Source organism: Crocodylus porosus, unplaced genomic scaffold (assembly GCF_001723895.1).
Source record: "Crocodylus porosus isolate Cpor-Errol unplaced genomic scaffold, CroPor_comp1, whole genome shotgun sequence".
Classification (NCBI taxonomy): Eukaryota; Metazoa; Chordata; order Crocodylia; family Crocodylidae; genus Crocodylus; species Crocodylus porosus.
In genome coordinates this window covers 27909600-27931437 of record NW_017728911.1, presented here as the reverse complement: position 1 = coordinate 27931437, position 21838 = coordinate 27909600, and the positions used below count along the sequence as shown (strand labels likewise).

Sequence of the window (21838 nt, the reverse complement as noted above, 5' to 3'; positions counted from 1 at the left end):
ATTCCAGAAGCATGTTGTAAAGGGTTTTTGTCTTTACCCAGCATGGAAAATGAGGGTGTCATATCCCAAGGGGACATGAATAGCTACTTTCGACTCCCCGCCTCAGGTGTGAGAATTACACAGAGAAACAGAAAAGACCCATCAGTACTCCCACCTCCTCTCTCCCTTCCCCCCCGTCCTTCACACATCACCCTGGAAATTCCCTGGCACTAGCATGAATTGTCCCCAGATTCATGTCCTCACTCTGGTTTCTTCTGAGTGAGGCTGATTGAACTGGAGAAGCCCCATTAATATGGAAAAGGGCTCTATATCCTTATGTGTTGGACTCAGAGGGGCTTAGAGAAACTGTAGGAGCAAAGGAGATCGGTTCATTACAGGAGCCATGGGAATCCATAAGAAACCAGAGGAGAGGAGAAAGCCTTATCAGTGAGTATCTGAGCAGCAAACCAGGCTTCTCGGAGGGGTGAATCAGGCCTTCCCACTATCATCAGTGGGGTAAACAGATACAAGGACTCAGCCTGGAAGGATTCAAAAAGCCCTTTACACAAGGGCTCAGTGTGCCATAAATATTACCACAAGGCAGGAGATGCATGAGATGTGGACCATAAACGCTGCCAGTCTGAAGAATTTAGAAAAATGACAGAGGTGATGCCATGGCGTGCTGCAGGAGCCTGCCTGTCAGAGGTAGGCACATGTGACCTTTGTGTGCATACAGGTATTGGGATTACACACACAACCAATGCCCAGCCACGCATCGAACCAGGCAGTCGCTTGTCACTGCATCCACACTGTCCATGGGCCAGATTTCTTGAAGAGCTCAGGGCCAGATCTTCAAGTGCTCAGTGTTTGCAATTGTGCCCATGTGCCTGGAGAGTCTGGCCAGTGGTTTCTGTGCCTTAATGGGAACTGAGTTCTTGAGGAAATTGGACCCTATGGGGGCACAGTGCCAAGCAGCTGGGCTGGGCTGCTTCCCAGGTACAACAGAGCTCTGAGACTTTGGTGTTCTCCGTGTGCAACAGTGTCTGAAACTGTTTTGAAGCAAGTTAGTAGAGGCCTAATCCCCAGAGGTGTGGGGTACCACTGCTGCCCCGGAGTTCACAGAAGGCTGGGGGGTCACTGGCTGAGAAACCTGCCTCTGTCTTTCTAAAGGACTGCAATGCCAACCAGCATCCCCTGAGAATCCTCTTGCCCAGGACCTCCCCGGCTCCGGGTCACTCTGGAGCGTTCCAGCTCCTTGACTTTGTCCCAGACCTCAATACAGAGCCCTGAGGAGCTGCATACATGCTTAGCCCCTGAGTGGCCTGGGTAGGAGAGCAAGTTAGAGTGATCCTGCTTGAAATCTTGTTTTGTGGCAAATCTGCCTGTCTCCCCAATTCACCCAGAACGGCTTCTTCTGAATCACTCCTGAGGAAATGGGCACTGGCCTGACACTCCCTGGTCATTAAATAATAGGGCACAGTGCTGAGAAAAATAGCATTGACTTGTTTTATTCATATCTCCAAGAAAAAAGTACTTGGAGAGAGAAGGGCAGCCACACTCTAGGCCCTGGTCACTAGGGTGAGAACTTAACCATTCCTGCTGAAGCAGCATAGCAAAGGAACAGAGCACAGAACTAGGCACCCAGACTCGCATCCTTGGAGCACGTCATGCGTCTTTGTTTTCCCAGCCTGCAAAATGGGGGTTATGCTGCTTCCCCAACTTCAGGGGCATTGGAGTATTAATAAAGCTCCAGGTATGTGCAAAGGATGATCACCTTCTCACCAGCTGCAGTGAAAGGCTTTCTCCTAGCCCCTAATCAGATCCAGCATTATTAACCATTTCCCTCCATCACATGCCACTGGTGGAGACATAGGGTCTGGATAACTGTTCAGAGTGAGTCTGGAAAGCTTCAAATGGAGGGGAGCCAACCAGCTCCCAACTAGCAGACACACAATATAGACGCACCTTCTGCTGCTAAAATCTCCCTTGTTTGCTGCCCCTGGCCCTCCACCCTGACCCCAGAGATAAGAAAGATGCCCCCAGTGTCTGTTTCAAGTCTCTGGTTCCTTGCTCTCAGGTAAGCCATGGTAATAGCTGAGTGCACTGCTCCATGTGAACAGGCCTATCCCACACTCTCCCACCTAGGATGGGACCAAAACAAAAAAAATATGAAGCCCTTTGAGACTCCCACGGAGTATTCCTTCAGCTGGGGCAGCTGCTAGCATCTCCCTTTCCAGGAAGCCGCCGATCACATCACCTCTCTGGAGACCAAGGAGTCCATGTGACACCTGAAGGGATCCCAGAGGGAGAGGCGGGTCAGGTGGTTGTCAGTCATCTCCTAACAGTAGGAAGAGAAAGAGCCCCCATTCCAGCTGGCCACCTGGTGCCAGTACCCCCTCCCACAGCAGGGTCTCCTGTCAGGGCTGGCTACAGAGCTGCAGCTCGCAAAATGTCATCACTTCGCTTTGCTGGGCATGGCAGGTGGCACAGAAGTCATGCCACTTTAGTGCCCCAGGGAAATGCTGCTCCCCCCTTCACCCACAGATGCCTCAGGGCCTAGCATTTCTGCCAAGAAACCAAGGTGCGGCTGCCAATCCTGGCCCCCAGTGCCTTGGTCTGTTTGTACTTGGAGGGCCTGGTGAATGGTGCCCTCTGCTTGTCACCCTGTCAGGCAAGGAGGATCCACTACTCTCAGCCTGGGTAGCCCTTGAAGGGTGAGATGCTCTGACTGGGATGCCCTCTGCTCACTGGATGTGTCCCCCCCACAGCTTGAGTCCTCCCTCTCAGCCCCTTGTTCCCCTTATGCCTACCCAGGCAGGCTAGGGAGATGCCGGCTTGAGGGTGGGATCATGCATGTGGTATAAGCCGCTCTCCTCATCCTCAGGCACCTGCAAAGAGAGCAAAACTTCCATCAGACCCTGGTGTCCTTCCATGATTTTATCACTAGAGTCATCCCAGGCATAGGGAAGCAGCCTGCAAGAAGGCTGAGGAGGAAGTCTACAATGACACCTTCATCCTGCAGACAACAGTGCCACCTTGTGACATACCTTGGGCGATACACAACATGTTGCCCAAGCTGTTTGCAGCAATCAAGCCCCTCCACCAAGATCCAAAGTTGTAAGCCCCAGCCGCATGGACACCAAATCCCAAATGCTGGTCAGCCAAGGACACTGCTGGAAAGCCCCCTGTCAGAGCCACAAGGACCGTGCCCTGGTGCTCACCTCCCAGTAAACGTCATCCTCAAAGCAGTTCTCATCTGCCGCGTCTCCCCAGATTGGCAGTTTCAGGATGCCCCCTGGAAGCAACAAAGCAGAGTGAAGTGCTCCTGTCACTGAGAACTAAGCTATAGCAGGGGTATGACCGAGCCAGCACTGTGCGTCTAGGGACAGGCCGTGCCTCTCCCTCCATCCAGGGTTAGTTTCAGCTCATTCAGCCCTGGCCTCTTCTATTCTCCTTGCCTTGCAAACCAGAAACACCTTGTGTGTGGCATCATTGTTTCTCAATGAACATCACTTTGCGAGCAGGGAAGCACTGAAAAGGACTGTTTCTAGAGCCTGTGCTGCATTATAGCAATATAAGTGATTCTACGGGAAGAAGCTGGGGAGGGACTACTTCCTTGCTTATTATTTGTGACATCTGTGTAGATGTTGGGACTGGAGAAGCACTCCCTCAATCTTAGACCAGCTGCTACCCGAGTGGATCTACAAGACAACTGTCCTCATAGAAGGGATGGCTTGAGCTAGGATGGCTGCTGTACCCTGGCTGCCCCCGAGGTGGCAGCAGGGAAACACCAAGTGGGAAGACGAAGCTCCTCTGATTTCTACAGTTCCTGCAGCCAATTGGAGGCAGGAAAAAAAGAAGCTGAGACCTGTCCTGTAGCCCAGTGCTGAACCGACTCAACCCCAACTCACCTGCCAACTGACTAGGACTGTGAGCTGCCCCATACCCTTCTACTCACCCACAATGGCCCCCCCAACAAAGGCCACGGCCAGGGACACAAAGATGCCAGCTGCCTGGTACCCTCCTTGCACCATGGGTGTCCGATTCATGTAGTCACCAGTGAAGTCAAAGGTTTTGATGAGCCTAGGAGGAAGAGGATTGATGAGAACTGTTTCCAGAGACCTTCCCCTGAGGTGGGGGAGGCAGGAGACCTGCATCCTCTTGCCTTTGAAGTCATCTGGGCAGCAATGAAGGGACACGCCTGTGTCAGAGAACAGGGGGACTGCAGTGACAGCCAGGCTTCTGGGCATTTGTTCCTTTCCTTCTAGTCCTCCACAGGTTTGGGCTTGGACCAGACTCAAGATGGGAGGGGGTTGAAAGCAGTGAGACCCAGGTTGGATTCTAGACCCTTTGGATTTGACTTGGGAATCTGCCCCAGAAAGGCAAGCAAGAGGATGAAACCAGCTGCCCTCTGAGATCTGGATTAAAGGCAGCATCTGGAGTTCAGGAGCTCCCAATGAGACAACTCAAGGGTCAGCTGGAGGAGACCAAATGAACAAACATGACCAGCAGTGCCCTGGGTAGTGAGAGGTATGCAGGTCACAGCTGTAGCTACTAATTTCTCACTCCCTTTGCTCCCAACTAGCTCTTCTCCCTCACCAGTCCCTCTGCCACCCCATCCCCACAACAGTTTTGAGCCTTCTTACCCTTCTGATCCATATACCCTCTTAGTGGCTGCAGCTGCAGTGATGGCTCCCACAATGCCCCCAATAATCCCTGGCATGCCATGCAGGTTGTGGATGCCACAGGTGTCCTGGATATGCAGCCTGGACTCCAGGAATGGCTGGCAGGGAGGGAGGAAGAGAGAGACTATTTACATCTCTATGGGCTCTGAGAAGAGATTTTTCTGGAGGGATTCCCCTCCAGAAAAAATCAGGAGAGGTGAGACGACAGGAGGCAGAAATGAAGGAGGGGTAGGTTGTATTTAAGTCGGCATTTAACAATAAAAGCTCAAAGTAAAGGTGAAATGGCAAGGTGTGCTTGGCAGACATGCCTCTCTCTCTTCCCATATTGGAAGGGACCTAGGGCCATGTCTCTGTGTTTGAGACACCTACTCCTGGCAGAGCTAAGCTGCTAGATCCCTGCTGGGTTACAAGTAGTCAAACATACATCATCCAAAGGGCCCTGAAGTTGTTTAGAAGGCAAGAGCAGATATGCCGACAAAAGAAGCGGCTCCACTTCTTGCCTACAGGAAGCAACTGATGGGGGAAAGGGGAAGTGTAAAACCCATGCACAGAAACTACTTGAATTCAGTAGCTTAAAGAACTCTGCAGGAAAGCAGAAATGGAGGGATGAAGAAAGCCAGTGAGAGTGGAGCAGTGTGAGGAAGAACTTCAACACAGCTGTGGAAGAGAGAGCTGGGCAACCCTAGGATGACCCAACTAAGGCCATGGGCCCTGGAATGGAGGCGCACAGCTTGTGGCCCAAGCTGGGAGCAAGGGAGCTAGCTGTGCACTGAAGGGTCAGCATTAGAAAGCAGAAAGATCTGCCCCTGATTCTTCCAGGGTTAAATTTACCCTTGTTGGATGGGGCTACGCAGCTCTTAGAGGTCAGCATACGTGTTTGCAGCCTTTTGGGGTTTTTTTGTTTTTTGTAAGTCAGGACAAGTTAACACCTCCTAAGTTAACCTGTTCACAGGGTTTAAAGGTGCCACACTGAAACAGCTCTGAGCAGCACTTACCGTGAGGTAGACATACCCGATGGTGGACACGATGCCACAGATGAATCCAACGATGAGGGAACCATATGGAGGCAGCATCATCTCAGCACTGGTGCCCACTGCTACGCCACCAGCCAGTGTTGCATTCTGGATATGAACCTACACAAGCAGCATACCTGGCTCATTGCCTCAGCTCTAAGATAATAGTGTCTGAAGCTATGTTGAACTAATCCAACGGGTTGTGGGGGAGGGAGGCAGCAGGATCTGGCTGTGACAGTGTTCACAAATAAAAAATCTGGGCCCATTTTACTGCTCAGTGGCATTTACTCCCTGCCCCTGGCAAGTCCCTGCTCCTGAATATGCTCTGAAACAGAGAGTGTCCACCCCTCATTAGGAGGAAACTAAAGGTGAAGTGTCAAGAGCTGAGAACATCTGTGTTGCTGGCCAGCTACTAACCTTAGTTTGCACTGGGACAAATACTATCCTGGCTGGGCCCTGCTTTAGCCATAAACATACCACTTTGTGGCTCTGCTTTCACAAACCCACCACCACATGAGTGTGTGCTCTGTCTTTCTCCCTCGTAGACACACGTACACACACGTAATGTTGTAAGGTCCTGGCTTTCACATAGGTCTGCCCTTGTAGGGAACTATGTGGGGAAGCTCAGTCCCCTATCAGGAGGCCTTTCACACTGCTCTGCTGGTTTATGCCTCTACTCCTTGAAGTGCCAATGTTTTCATGGCCCTGCTGTATCACCAAACACACAAGTGATCCCTCAGCTCCACTCCTTTCCCACTCTGGTTTTATTACTGAAAGTTTGCTAAATTACAAGCTCTACTGCCATGGTGGTGGCCCCCCAAATGACTCTTGTACCAGGAGTACTGGGGATCAGGGGCCTTGCCTTTCCAATACCCCATGAAATACATTACTTCTCAGCACAGGAAAACATACCTGCCTGTCTGCTTCCTCCATCATCTATAGAATCATAGAAAAATACAGCTGGAAGGGACCTCAGGAGGTTACCTAGTCCAACCCCATGCTCAAGGTAGGATCATACCTATCTAAACCATCCCAGACATTTATCTAACCTTCACTTAAACCTTCCCAGGATGCAGATGCCACAGCTGATCGAGGCAATCTACTTCAGAGCTCAACTCCTGGTTAGAAATTTTTTCTTAATATCCAGCCTAAATCTCCCTTGTTTAAGCCCATTACTACTTCTGCTGTCACTTGCAACCAGAGTGAACAACAGATCTCCCTTTTATAACAAGTCTTTTTATATTGGAAGATTTAAATCAAATCTCCCCATAGTCTTCTCTTCTCCAGATCAAATAATCCCAATAATAATCTTCCAACCCCTTTTCACAGGTCATGTTTTCAAGACCTCTAATCATGTTCATTGCTCTCCTCTGGACTCTTTTCAGTTTATCCACATCCCTCTTGGAGTGTGGTGCCAGAAATCCTCCTGCCAGCACAACGCAGCAGGCATCTCTAGCCCTCACTTACCATGTCAAGCTTGCCTTTCTTCTCTAGCATGCTAGAGAAGGCCATTGTGGTGAGGACACAGGCTGCCAGGGAGCAGTAGGTGTTAATGGCAGCTCTGTGCTGTGCATCCCCGTGATTGGAAACAGCTGAGTTAAAACTGGGCCAGTACATCCACAAGAAAATGGTACCTGGGAAAGGAAGGCAAGAACAGGAAGGTGCAGGGAAAGGACAGAAGAGAAAAAGGGAACAACAAAGGGGTAGGAAGGTAAAAAAAGAGCAAAGGAGATGGTGATTATATGAAGAGAAAGGCTCAAGCCCTTAGCCCCAAATTCCTGGCTCCACCTCCATGGTCATCTCTTCCCTCTTACTAAAGTGCTCAGACCAGGAACTCTTAGCTGCAATGAGACCTTTCAGGCATCAGCTCCAGCCCACCACCCCAGCCACAGACTGAGAGTACAACTTAGTGCTTAGTGGGCATGCCAACATGTGCACATTCACTGTGCAGTAACTGAAATTACTGAACAGTATGGGCATGTGTCTGCATGTGCACACCCATACTGTGCAGTAAATATTGTGACTTACATCAACGTGAGTGTAAATTTAATACCAGCATCATATAGGTATCAAATTTACAGCCGATTAGTAACTGCTCAGTAATGTGTGTGTAGATGCCTTACTATGCAGCAACATTGTGCGTGGACTGATTTGGGACTAAATTTAGTCCTTAGTCAGTTCACACACAGTGTTAATGCTCTTTAACACCTGTATGTGTAGACTTCAGCCTATTCTCACTTAATGCACAGTAAACTTAAGCCAGTGTAAGCGCACATGTAGACACGCTCAGCGAGCAGGGAACGGGATAACAAGTTCTTCTTCACTAGGGCACCAAGCTGGCCTTACACTGCCTGCAGGCAAAGAAGGCTTCTTTCCCACCTTTCAGGATGTCTCTGAGCCCACTGCTAGCTCACCGATCATAGCAAAGATGTCTGAGTGGTACACAGAGCCCTGCTTGTCTTTGCTCTGTTCCAGGTTGGGTCGGTACAGAATTCTGGTGACGGTCAGCCCAAAATAAGCCCCAAAGGTATGAATGGTCATGGATCCTCCAGCATCTATAACCTGCAGCCACAGAGAGAGATTCACATCTGAGAAGTAGTCTATCTGATTGGCCAACTAGCCCTCTGTCCTTCCCACCTGTGCTTGGCCACTGGGGGATGGGACAGAAATGTTCCTTGTGCCGCTCACTAAATATGACAGCCACATCCTTCTTATCAGGAGGCACCAAACCAAAAGGGAATATTTGATCTTTCCATGGTACTGTCCCACAATGGCAACCCTAAATGCAGAATAACCCCAAGGTGCTGGCTTGAGCCTAGGCAGCTAATGGAAAAACACAGGATGTGACTCATATACACAGTGGATGGCTTCTTGGACTCTGGGGGCCTTCTAGGATAGAGACAGTCAAAAACCCAGACCTAGATCCCTCCCTTATAAACTGTGGAGGGTGCTCAGATATTGGATCCAAAACTCATAGCTGGTCCTTACCTCCAGAAGGACTGTTAGATCCCAGCTCCTATCACCTCAGAGCCCAGGGGAGATCGGGACATAGCTCTAAGGTTTTTTGGTTCCAGACCACCGTGAATAACAAGCCCTAGTTGTCTCTTTGTAGCTCTCTGCTCCCCCCATCTCTCCCACTTCATTACTGCTGCCTCATGCTCTTGGGGTTTTTTTGCTTTCGCTCCTTCTTTTTCTTCTTTCTCAGGATTCACATGCAGCTGCTGAAATTCTCTCTCTCAGAAAGGGGGCTTTCTGAAAGCATTCTCCCTGGGTGAGTTCATTGGTGTCAGGAGGATGAAATATAGGGATAGAAGTAATGGGCAGTCACCCAGAATGTAAAGGGCTGAACTCCCATCCCTACACACACAAACCCCTGTCTGGACCCTTCTATGATTCACTAATGAGGCTGGAGGGAATTTCAGAGATGGGATTTTAAGGGGATACAGTTAAATTAATCATCACAAACAAACAAAAGTTCCCTTCCTTGCTTATGGGTATGTCTACACATGCTTTTATGTGCAACTAAATTTAATACGCATTTGTCTAATGAGCATGAAGGTGATTTAGGCACGTGTCTACATATGCATGTGCTAAGGCACATTAATGTGGTGTGCAGACTGACTTGGAACTAAAGTTAGTCCCAAGTCGGTCAATATGCACAGCATTAATGTACCTTACCATGTCTACATGTGCATTAAGGTGCTTCGGCTTATACCTGCTTTTGCAGGTATCAAATTTAGGCACAAATAGCCTAAAATCACCATCTTTAAGGTGCATTAAGGGCACACACATATAGACCCACACCCTTAATGAGCCTTTAAAATAGCTAATGCACCTTAAATTGGCACATGTAGACACACCCTATAAGCACAATCTTACCCTCACTGTTGGTAGTAATAATAACACGTTAATGAGCAGCCTCAAATAGTCTACATTCCCTGCCCTGGGTGTTTACTTTCTCACTGCCATTCAGCTGAGCAGGGCAGTCTCACTTCTTGTTCTCCTCTGGATACTCCTGTGCCTTTGTGTTCCCAGCACTTGGGGATTGAAGTCAATCAAACTGTGTGCTGGCACTTACTTTAGGTACTGTGAAACCAATTTCCTTCACTGGAGGTTTTGTGCCTCCGCCCCCATACCAGACTAGACCCTACTTGCACTTTTTGTGGAAGGGTTTCCCAACCAGACCAGTTCTCTTTTGCCAATAGGCTGAGACCTCCTTCACATTGCAAGGAGCCTCTGTGCTTCTTTAACAGACAACTCTTCTGCTTTACATCCTGCTCTGATTTTTTTTCAGCAGCAGGTAAAGATAAGAGGAAAATCTCATGGAGGTGTAAGGACAGCAGCAGGCCCTTTGTGTGCAAACTCCCTATTTGCCTTAGGAAAGCCCCACAAGATGGCACCTCATTCTCTTCAGTCACTATCACTGCTTCTAAAACTCTCAGAGATATAAAGTTGGGCATAGGACAAAGGGAGTGGCCCAAGCTGATTTATTCATTTTACTGTGAATTTGAGTGGATTGATTTTAAAATTGTTTATGAGAGCAAAGCGTTAACAGATCTGGCTTGAGGCAGACACAGTGAATAATATGCTACACACAGCTCTGCTGGGCGCTGCTACCCCTGAACTGAGCTGCCCTCACCACAGCTCTGCTGGTGCCCCTCACATCTGGCCTCTAGCCCCTGTGCTATTATGCTGTGTTTGCTTTACTGGAGAGGAAAGGCAGGAATAGCCCTGAAGCCTTACGTGAAGCAAGTTGAGGAGGATGTACTCGTTCACAGAAAAGAGAGTCACTTGAAACAACGTCATGATGAGCAGCTGCACAGGGCTGCTCTTGCCCAGGATGGCCCCAAAGGCAATGCAGACAGACCCCACACAGAAATCTGCATTGATCAGGCTGAAAGGGGAAAGAAAACAAGCTGAAGGTTAGTCATGGAGATCCTAGTCCCCTACTCTCATGCACACATCTACACTCCCTAGAAAGTTTCCATATTAGCAGAACAGAGAAATTGAGCCCAACTTGGGGTTCCCTTGGTCCTTCCCTGAATGGTTTCTTGGAGCATGACCAGGACACTGTTCATTCATGAGAAGGGCTGGAGTCTGCAGCATATCTTCAATCCCCTCCTGTAGGGCTGATGTTGAGGTAAGTTATGGGTCTCTTGTCACTGGTTCCCTTGGAAGAGTCCCATTGTAAAGATAAGAGCCCCTGAGCCCTTAGCAAGTAGAAAAGGGTACAGTGAAGTTTTGTCAAGTTTAGGGTTTTTTTCCTCCAAACTGCTTTGAGCAATGGAAGTCCCGGCACTGAGAGTGCATGGGCTTGGAGAGTTAGAACTTTGCTAGGGATCTGCCAATCTAACCACTCAGCAGTACTCCCCAAAATGCAAACTATTGCTGGGGTGGAAACTAACCAGGGATACATAATGTCTTGCAGAGCACCAGAGGTGAAGAGAGCTTCAGGCCAAAGACTGTTTCTTGTGGCATGTGCTCTCTAGAGTCTTTGATGGCCATGCAAAGGACATACTCTGCTTATCACTTTCTCTACACTGTGCAGGTGCAGAAGGTCCTTGCCGTTTTTTCCCACCTGGGTATCTCCCAGTTCGCTGTCTAATCAAGAGATGGCTTTTCCCAATACGAATCCCTTCTCTTACTTTTCTACTCCGATGAGTATCTTTCCATCCTTGAAAGAATGGAACCAGCCCTGCATCAGGATTGCCCACTGGATCCCAAACGAAGCCAGGAGGAAGTTGAACCCAACAGCTCCAAAGCCATAGCGCTGAAGGAATGTCATTAGGAAGCCGAAACCAATAAAGATCATCACGTGGACATCCTGGAAAGCTGTGCCAAGGAAAGGAAATTCATCATGATCGCAGTGGGAGGGAGGGTGAGCAGGAGGGAAGAGGGTGACAGCAAAAGGCTTCAATGGTCAGTTATTTTGGAGGGAAGTTTTGAAAGGAAGTCAGCTTTATTTTCAATTTTTTTTCTCAGACAACTTTAAATCTGAAACTGAAAACTTTCTTATTTTCCGAAATCCTTTCCTGAAGTTGTTGGTTTTCAGTAAAACATCTGGTTAAAAAAACTGAACTTAGTTGTATAAAAACCTTTAAGGAAAAATCTTATAAAAATATATCAGAAGAACTTAGCAACACCTTTCTAGTTTTCTGTGTCTGCTTTGTTTATGAAAACCCTGGCAATTATGACTAAAATGAATATCTTTTATGTTAAGTTTTGCATCGCTTACAAACCCCCTTTTATGGGAAGTAAAAAAACTAAAACCTCTCTCTTTACTTCTGCTCCACAAACATGTTTGTGCTGGTTCAGTACCCAACACCTACGATTCTTCTTCTTCCTGCTCTGGGAGATAACCATGCCTTAATCGCAAGTAAAAGTCAGTCTTCGTGAATGTCTATGGCTGCTCTGCTGGACACTTGTATGAACTAAGCCTGCTGCTCAGTAGATGGCCGTTCCCTGGGGGCAGCTACTTTCACAGGGGAAACGAGCCTCTTGAGAGGAATTCGTGATGCGATAAACCCAGGGTGAATGTTAATGTTGCTTGTTTCTTTCAGATAGCAATCAGCCCCCACCATGGGTTATACATTAAACCATGACAACCGCTTGTGCAGAGGCCCCTTGACCATGGAGAAAACAGGAGATGGGACGCTGGGCCCCTCCACCAGTTCCCCGGGGGAATCCTACAAGAAAATCAGCATTCATTGCACTCTGCATCCGTGAATGGGTAAACGTTCTGCATTGCACAGATATTTCGGGAGCATTTGCATGAGGCACGTAGGCAAAACATTACACAGAAGGCCAGAATACTTGTGGTTTAAATGCTGCAGTACTGTCTGCTTGTCTTACAGAGCATGCGAGCTCCCAAAAAAGAATTGGTGCTTCATGATGTGGAACCTGGCCTAGGATCTACCATACCTACTGGCTTTTTTTTACCTTCTCATTAGCTCTCAGGGAGAGGCCAGCCATGCTACCTGCATTGTCATGGCTAGTTTATGCCTAGTGAATAAACACATCCTACATTGAACACCTTCAAGAGTAAATTGGATGCTTATCTTGCTGGGATCCTATGACCCCAGCTGACTTCCTGCCCCTCGGGCAGGGGGCTGGACTCGATGATCTCCCGAGGTCCCTTCCAGCCCTAATGTCTATGAAATCTTGTGAGCTGTGGAAAGATGATCCAAGTCAGCTCCCACTGAGATCAGTGGGATTCTTTCCATTGCCTTCAATGGGAGTTGGATCAGGTCTTGAATAAGGCATAGCTCTGCAGGACTTCTGCTTTGGTCCTTGAGCACTTTACAAGCTTTGTCCAGGTGCCTGGGGAAGGATGACTGGGTGAAGCCTTATCACATGGTGCCAGATTGTGGAGTTTTCCTTTTTGTCTTGAAAGAAAATATAATGTCATCAAAATGAGTAAGGTGCCCAGAGCTGCAGGTGGTAAAACCAGTATATTTCCTTTCTCTTCAACACAACTCTGCCTGTTTTCACCAACTGACAGTCCAATCCATGTACATCTGAAGTATCCAGCTGCAAGCACCCAGTTTTATGACAAAGATGCACCAATTTCTGCTCTAGCTAGTTAGCTACACTTTTTCTCCAACACACACATTAATTATGATATCAGAAGGCCTGCTGTCAATTCAATAACAGATCAACAGACATTTTCCATTTTGGAGAAAATAATATGTACCAAAATCAAGATCTCAAGCAATAATATGGCAAAAATCATAGAATCATAGAGAAGTAGAGCTGGAAGGGGCCTCCCTGAGTCATCTAGGCACAAGACTCCCAATTCAGAGACTGTGTTATTGAGAGGAGATAATTATTTGCCATAGCTGGGAAACCCAGTCATGGGCCAGATACTGTATGAACACAGGCTGGAACATGCAAGTAGTCCTTGCCCCAAAGGTCTCACAAGCAAAGAGCTTTGTACTTTGTTTGCATTAGGGAAGAACAACGTGTCTGTGTCTCCTGCGGGCACAGCAGGAGCAGTGATGCCATGAAGTCTACATTACTTTGCTGTTTAAGAACTTGGGTTCTGTGGGAGGTAAGTACCTTTTTGTCATTAAGCAACCAGGACTGGTTATTGACAGGACGTGTTTGGGCTTTGGGAATTCTGTCTAGGCTGAAGAATCTTTCATCTCACTCCCCCTGAGAGCAGATGATTTGCCCTCCAGGGAATGTCACCATCTGATTTTAAATTAAAGATTGTTTTTGTGCTGCTAAACAGGACTGAATAGACAGCTCAGGGTACAGACTTCCTCAGAATAGTTACATCCTCAGAATCTGCTTCTCCAGGCTCAGGTTTCATAACTACCATGAAGGGACAAGAGAGAGATTCGGTTTCCCAGGCATGTTCACCCTCTGCTTGCTCCTATCCTGTTAATACCTTCCACTGTTACACAGCCAAGGTCACTTCCATGGGCACTGGCAGTGACAGGGGCATTTGTATAAATGATTCCTTGATGTTCTGACCACTTCAACCTGCTCCAGTTAAGGTCTGACGGCACCATGGTAAAAATGCCAGTGCTCAATCCCCACTAGTTTTCCCATCATTGCCAGGAAGAGATTAACAAATAGCTCAGAGCAGACATAGCCTCAGACTAACAGGGCATCCAGTTGATCTGAAGGCTTTTGTGAGTAAATCCTCTTCTGAAAAGCCTAATACTTTGACAAATCTGGACTGTTCTTATAAGTTCCCTTGCTTTAACTATAGTACACTGTATTTGTAAAGGAAATATTCTGTATACTGTAGAATAGTGACTCAGTCCCTGGTGCGGTCTTAGAAACAATCATCCCTCAATGAACAGACTTTTCTAAACCACAACTAAGTAGCATGACAGGTACTATGGAGCAATGCCAGCCAGCTGGGTTTGTCAATCATAATGAAAGCCATAAGAGTTTTTGCTTATTGAATAATCCCTGCAGAAACATGAGGAAATGTTCCAGACACATTGGCAAGTTGCTGGGAGGCAGGAAGTACTCAGTCATTGGGTGCGGATCAGTTTTTCCCCCGGGAAGCTAGATCCTTTCATCTGAGAATGGGAAGTATTGCCTATCCTGAGACAAGGTGAGGCCAGAAAGTGATAGTCAGTGCCCTAGCCTTCACCTTCAGGCCAAATCCAGTTTATTAACCTGCTGAAGTGAATTGAACAGTCTCAGCCATTCACTCATTTCCTAGCGGGCACTTGCTCACCACTCAACACTCTGGGTATGTCTGTTTGCTTCCCTAGTACTCCTGGGGGGCAGCTGTTTTTGAGTACAACCCGTCCACCTGTTCCCACACTGCACATGCCATACCCCGACTTGAGGGAGCAAAACTGTCCTGAGCCCCACACCTACATTGGAGATTTGTTTCTGGTGTTGTTAAGGGCTGTGGTCATGGGATTTTGTCCTCAGCATGGTTTCCTTGTCTCCCTTTGAGGTTTGGTGGACATGGAGTGAGAGTGGTGCCCTTGAGAAATGGTGGAGATGTATGGAGCATTGAGTTTACAGCTCCCATTAACTTAGTGAGACCCTGTGTGTGCTCTTAGAGAGGTGGAAGAACACAACCTAGGGAGGAAACAGTACTCTGAGAGCACTTCTGTAGCTTGAGCCTGTTGGGACTGATTTCTGGAAGCTCCCAGGTTAACTGCAGAGGTCACTACATTTCCTGCAGGTATAAAGAAAAAAATTGCAGTAAATTGTCCTGCAGAAGACAGGGTAGATATAGGGTATGTACTGCACCATCCCCTGGGCAGAAGCTGAACAGCTCCAGGAGGCAGAGATACCATGGAGCTGAGAACAAGCTTCCTGCAGTTGACAATGGCAGAAGGCTGGGATTTTGGATGTTGGGGAACTTAATCCTACCCAGCTGCAACATATGGAAACCCTGTGGTGCTCACATTATCTAACAGTATCTCACACTGCAACGTTCTGGCTTCCCAGGTGATATGTCCGGGTGCCTCAGGTCCCCTCACATCCATTTGCTTAGATGTCAACCTCATCGTCAGGAGAAAGGGCATTGTGGCTGGCTGTCCCGCTGGTCTTGTGCTACGTAATGCAGGATGGCTCCTCCTTCTCTGAGATGGAGTGACCTGCTGTCCTGGCCCCTCGCTGTACTCTGTGTCCTCCCAGTGGGATTTCCTACTGCTGGAACTAGCAGGAGTTTGCTTCTTTTGGTTACCCATGTTACTGCTGGTCCTTTTAGGCATGCACCTGCACATGTCTGCCTCTGCCCTCCATGCACCACATCTCTTTTTTTCCCAACTCCTAACACAGCTGTCTGGGCTATAGGAGGTCTGAGTTCTCCCTTTGCTGAGTGACTGCTGTCTGCAGTACTTGGAAGTCAGTGTCCAGTTCCACGGTTCCTTCTCACTCTTCTCCAACGAGCTGTATACCCCCACTTTTAGCTACCTCCCCTGAAGCTCTACCACCACTGGCCGTATCACAGCATGGGGCATGCTTGCTGGATGGTATTTGCCACATTCTTCCCTAGGACACAACTAGGTGGGACCTCACAGGAAACTGGCCTCATGCACCTAGTGCTGGGGTTCACGGAGGATGAGGATGTCTCACCCCCACAGTACTTGATGAACTGAGCTTAACTTCACAAAAACTTCTGCTATACATCTCTGATTCAGTTAATCTATAAGGTTCAATCTGCCCTGTCTTCTGCCTCACTCCACTCCACCATCCTTGAATGCCAGCTAAATTCAGAACAGCTGAGACCTTTGCCCATGCTTTTGGGCTTTGCTAGTTGCCCCCTTCCATCTTTTCTACGACATGTTTCAGGATGTTTTTAAGCCTCCCTCAGAGGCATTAGGTGGTGGCTACAACCAATGCTGGGGACTTTGACTGGGTGTGCTAATGCTCCTGCTGGGACCCAAGCTGGAGGTTCCTGGCTAGGGGGTCTTGGCCCTTCACTCAGGGACTGATGGATCACCATATTTTGGGTCAGGAAGGAATTTTACCCCCGGGTCAGATTGATAGTGACTGTGGGGAATTTTGCCTTCCTCTGTAGCAGGGGGCATGGATCTCTTGAGTGTATACTGACAACATTTTATAGAAGCAGGATGTTGACTGCCATGGTTCCCCTATTTTACCTGTGGCAGGTTAAGGTGTCAGGTCTATGTTGTGCCAGGGTTGAGGGTAGTCTTATGTAGAGTTTAGATTATGGATTGTATGGGATGGTTTGGATAGGAATCGTCCTGCCTTGGGCAGGAGGTTGGATGAGATGACCTCTGGAGGTCCCTTCCAGCCTGACCTCTCTATGGGCCCATCTACACGTGCATATTAATGTGACGCAATAAACTCTGGCACAAATGTTTCCTGCCTTTGCATTTTGAATAGATGATTACCCAGTCTCACACCTTTCCTGCCCTCACTCTGGTTTTCCACCCCCAACAGCTTATCAGATTTTCAGTTGCACTCAGCCTGGGATGCCCACTTATGCAACTGCTCAAAATTTTATACTAGCACCTAGAGGGTTAATAAGCCAGAATACATACTGGCAGGAGTGAAACAGCTTGAGTTCCCATAGACTACAATGGCTTGGTACAAGAAATGAGTGGTTGTGGTGTGTGCTAGTCCCCAGCTGTTTAATTAGCCAGAATCTGCTGAGTGAGCTGCCTGCTGCTTCCGAACAGACACCGTTTGTGGATGCTTTTTGTTTTTTTCTTTTTTTTTCCCCTGTTTTTTTGCACCAGTCCTAGAAGCACGCAATACCAGGTCAATGCATGGAGTGGATGGAGCAAGCTCCGGTTCCACCACCCAACACCAAAAAGAACCTGCTCAATATAGACCTCCGATGGAGGACATATCAGAGACAATCACCTGCCCTGGGGAACCCACCTACGTGGTCACGCTGCTTCCCCTGCTGCTGAGGCTGACCCATTCTTGTAGCTAGCACTTGCATTTCAGCAAATGAAGCATTTGTTCTGAAAGCTCCAGTGAAGGTGCTAAATACAAAGACACAAGCCCCTCCCCAGTTCCTCCTGCCTGCCTGAGTGACTGGGGAGGGCCTGGGGAGGTGGGAGAAACAGCTCACATGTGAGTCATATATCACATCTGAGATACAATCGCCCTCTCTCAGGCCCTGGTCAGTCACCTCCCTTAATCTGTCTTTCTGCCCTGCATGAAGCAGCCTGTCTGCACATCTTTTATTCACCCCTGGATGGGATACAACTTCCTTGTGGCACCAACTTTGTGGGTATCTGGTATCAGATGCTGGCTGCAGCTTGCCAAGAATGCTGGCCTCTTCCTTAAGCTTCTTATTGTACTACTTTCTGAGAAAAATACCTGTCACGGGGCCAGTGGCAGAGGGTGCTCCTGAAAGCTTGGGTGGGCTGGGGGACGGAGAGGGTGACTCCTCCTACCGGAGGGATAAAAGGCAGTTGTGGCTGGGAAGGGAAGATCTGATGTTATTTTTACATTCCCCACCCCAGCCCACCATCTTGCAAGCTGCCAAGCCGTCCCTATGAACATACAGAGTACGGGAGTCTCGTCTGCAGGTTAGCGAGCTGCTTCTGAGCCTGTCTTCATGCAGGACCTATGTGGCACAGGGGTGCTGAATGTGGAGAAAGAGGGCAGAGAATCCAGGTGTTTGTTTCTCTCTATAAACAGAAGCCTTTTCTCCGATCCCAGCCTAAGAGAGAAGGCAGCAAACAGATGCCATCAGGATTCTGGAATCACTGAGATCCTCTTCCTGGAGAGAAAAAGGAGTATATTGCTGGTGTGGAGCTCAGCAATTAGTGCCTGAAAAGCATGTAAGAGGGTTTACACCCTTTGTTTTGGTATTATCCAACCCTGCCCGGAGGAGAGCTCTGCTCTTTAGAAGTATGTGACCTGATGATACTGAGGAAGTCTGTGACAGGATCAGCAGCAGTGGCAGTGACATCAACAACAAAAAGGACAGGGAATGAACTGAGATTTTAAACCCTAAAAGGGTTTTTTTGGACCAAGGGACTGCAACTGAATTAGGGAAGGGTAGCGGATGGGTGCGCAGGGCCCCAGGGGAATGGGTGTGTTTATTGTAATTCATGCGCAGTTCTTGTGTGATGAAAGCTTTGTGATGGAGGATACATACATATATACATACAGAGAGCGAGAGAGAGAGACAGAGAGAGAGTCATCTCTTGACCACCAAGGTGGTTTTCGTACTGGCAGAGGAAAACCACAAATGTGGCAGGGGTAATACCCTCAGCAAGGTAATGCATAATTAGCTTCCCACTTTCACTTCCAGTGGGAAGATCTCAGCTATATGATGCCTGTATGGAAACGAGAGACTCCTTCCCAGCTTGCTTCTGCAGCCATACAGCTGAGGGCAAGTGAAATTCAGGGGCAATCGAACCCAAGCCTCTGGGCTTGGGCCTGCACTTAGGATGCCTACCAAAGGATTTGGAAGTATCTGAACCCCAGGCAAGGGTGGAGGGTGCTTGCCAGTAGCAGGGACATATATGGTTCTCGAATGAGTCACATGGATTTGGAATTGATTTGGCTGATTTGACTTGGGACACAAGAAATTTTCCTTTAAAAAAAAAAAAGTGAATCATCTCTGACAGGTGGGAGGGAACTGATTCCAGAGACAGGGAGATCACTCCAACTTTCCTTTTGAAGCGGTTGTGGGATTTTGAAAAGTAAGATCTGGAGCACAATGGTGTGCTGTATCCTAAGAAGGGTATGAACAGCAGAAGCAGACATGTCCTGCTTGGAAACATGCTGCCCACCGCCACTCTTCCTCCCCTGGCATGACCTACGTCATCTCAGACTACATCCATTAGGACATTAAGGCAATGCATTCACCTCTGGGGTGAAGGATAGTTTATGTGTCTCCAGTGCATGTCTTACTAGAACAAATTTCTGGAGCCAACAGGCCTGAATATCTATACAGTGTGAGCATTTACACAAGATGTTTAGTGTGGAGCTGACTAATTAGCTCTGCAGTAAAATGTCACCGTCTAAACGTGCAGTTCTATCAGGACAGAGAAAACTAATTAACTCCACCATAGGATAGTAGTGCTAGACACAAGTACTTTCTTATGGCAGAGTTATTTTACTCTGCTGCAATGCACATGTAGATGTTGATGGGGCTGGCTGGGCATGAGGGTGCTTCAGAGCAAAGGATAACTGCTGGCTAGTCCTGCAATGAAGCACCCTCATGCTCCATCCCAACCCTTTGTAGCACGTTCAGCTGAGTCAGAGCAGCTTTGGGCCAGCAGGCTGATCCCTGGGACCCCCTGCCAGCCAGGGCTGCTCTGTTCCAGCTCATTGTGCTGCGATCCCTGGCACATATGCAAACGCAGCACCCAGGAGCAATAAACTCTAATGCAAACTGTGTTGAAGTTTATTGAGCCACAATAATAGCATGTGTAAACACACCCTATCTCTCCTACTATATAAACAGCAGTCACAATCGATTCTTTTACTGTTTCACTTTCTTTCCCGCACATTGGTTTTAACTAGATAGGCAGCGAGCTTCCCTGATGGCCTCCACCAGTTTACCAGGGTACCCCGGGGCAGGATCCAAGGGCTAGAAGCCTGCAGGATAATGTTCCCAACTGTTCCCAGCCCTACTGTTTCTGCCCCCATGCCCCCATGTTTGTAGCAAAACAGATGTATGTGAGTGTGAAAGGAGTTCCACCTCTCCACCCTGAAGTTGTATCCAAACTATAAAGCCAACCAGCATGACTTAGGTACCCTCTCCCTACAGAAGGTTTAATGCCTGCTGGTGGGAAGCCCAGGACTGGGATACCAGGTAGGGCTATAAATCAGAACTTAGGTACATTGGGAGGGCTGTGATGGGATCTTAAAAGTGGGATAGCAGAGGGGTCTCTGGGGTATGAGGTACGTGGGAGGATGGGACGTGGGAGGATGCAGGGCAAATGAATTGCTCAGGAATGCAGTAGCAGGAGCTAATATAGAGTGGGACTGAGGTACATAAGCAGACCTGTGGGAGGCAGGGGGATGCCTGTGCAGTCCCTGCCTCTGGCTGGGTCCACTTATCTCAGACATTCATAGATTCATAGACATTAGGGTCAGAAGGGACTTCAATAGATCATCGAGTCTCACCCCCTGCATAGGCAGGAGAGAGTGCTGGGTTTAGATGACCCCAGCAAAATGCCTATAAAACCTCCTCTTGAAGACCCCCAGGGTAGGGGAGAGCACCACCTCCCTTGGGAACCCATTCCAGATTTTGGCCACTCTGTGAAGAAGTTCTTCCTAATGTCCGGTTTAAATCTGCTCTCTGCTAGCTTATGGCCTTTATTTCTTGTGACCCCCAGGGGCGCCTTGGTGAGTAGAGCCTCACCAATTCCCTCCTGTGTCCCCATGATGAATTATAGGCAGCCACAAGGTTGCCTCTCAACCTTCTCTTGTGGAGGCTGAAGAAGTCCAGGTGCCCTAGTCTCTCCTTGTAGGGCTTGGCCCTGCAAGCCCTTACCCATACGAATGGCCCTTCTCTCTCTCCAGGTTATCCACATCTCTCTTAAAGTGTGGCACCCAAAACTGGACACAATACTCCAACTGACCCCCAAACCTTCAGTGGCTTCTATCTCTCTGGTCTCGGCCAATGGCCTGCACATGAGGGTAGCATTTGCGGGCTGGGTACTCACATGGATACCTGTAGTAGAAATCATTCTCTATGTCGCTGGTGATGTTATTTTGTTTCTTCTCCTCCTCCTCCCAGCGTGCACTGGCTTCTGGAGTGAAGCGCACAAACACCCCAAAAAGGATAATCATGGCAACCTCCCAGAGGAGGCAGATGAGAGGCAGCCGCCAACGCAGATTTGTGTTCTTTGCCATGGCAGGGCAGCTCAGCTCCCAGTGGAGGGAGCCCACTGGGTCTGGACAGAGTCCAGACAGTGGGAACAGAGAATATGAGCCCCGGTCCCTGGGGAAGCTCAGCTGGTTTATATAAAGCTGGAGATGTGAGGTGTGTCTTGGGGAGTTGCCCACTTCCAGTCCCCCAGGGCGGGATCAATTTTTTTTTTTTGTAGCAGGTTTAATTGACTAGAACTCTCTCTCCTTCCAGCCATGAGAAGGGAGGAGGAGGGGCACATCTCTAGTACCTTCTCACCACTCTGCTCAGGACATGCTATCAAACTCAGATCCCTGCTCTGCAGATATAAAAACTGAGGCATCAAGCAAAAGGGTTATGCCATGCATCAGAGTTGGGAAGAG

The 21838-nt window shown here is 48.4% G+C and overlaps 1 protein-coding gene across 2 annotated transcripts; it reads right to left on the bottom strand.

Moving 5' to 3' along the window:
• Window positions 1–1471: 1471 nt before the first annotated feature.
• RHCG (Rh family C glycoprotein) lies at window positions 1472–21546 on the bottom strand. 2 transcript variants are annotated; one of them, XM_019533732.1, is made up of 11 exons: window positions 21271–21546; window positions 11323–11509; window positions 10421–10571; window positions 8092–8239; window positions 7145–7311; window positions 5660–5797; window positions 4626–4762; window positions 3938–4062; window positions 3201–3274; window positions 2790–2867; window positions 1472–2317 (listed from the first exon to the last, which is right to left on the bottom strand). In XM_019533732.1, the coding sequence occupies exons 1-10, from the start codon at window positions 21458–21460 to the stop codon at window positions 2799–2801; spliced, it is 1386 nt and encodes a 461-aa protein (XP_019389277.1). In that variant the 5' UTR covers window positions 21461–21546; the 3' UTR covers window positions 1472–2317; window positions 2790–2798. The 2 variants fall into 2 exon arrangements, with proteins under 2 accessions (XP_019389277.1, XP_019389276.1); XM_019533731.1 differs by having other exon boundaries at window positions 1472–2267.
• Window positions 21547–21838: the final 292 nt, after the last annotated feature.

Coding starts and splice junctions, on each gene's coding strand:
- RHCG (XM_019533732.1), bottom strand. CDS start 21,460: ATGGCAAAGAACACAAATCTGCGTTGGCGGCTGCCTCTCATCTGCCTC. Junction 11,510..21,270: donor TTTCTACTACAGGTATCCAT/GTGAGTACCCAG, acceptor TCCTTGGCACAG/CTTTCCAGGATGTCCACGTG. Junction 7,312..8,091: donor AGACATCTTTGCTATGATCG/GTGAGCTAGCAG, acceptor TTCCTTTCCCAG/GTACCATTTTCTTGTGGATG.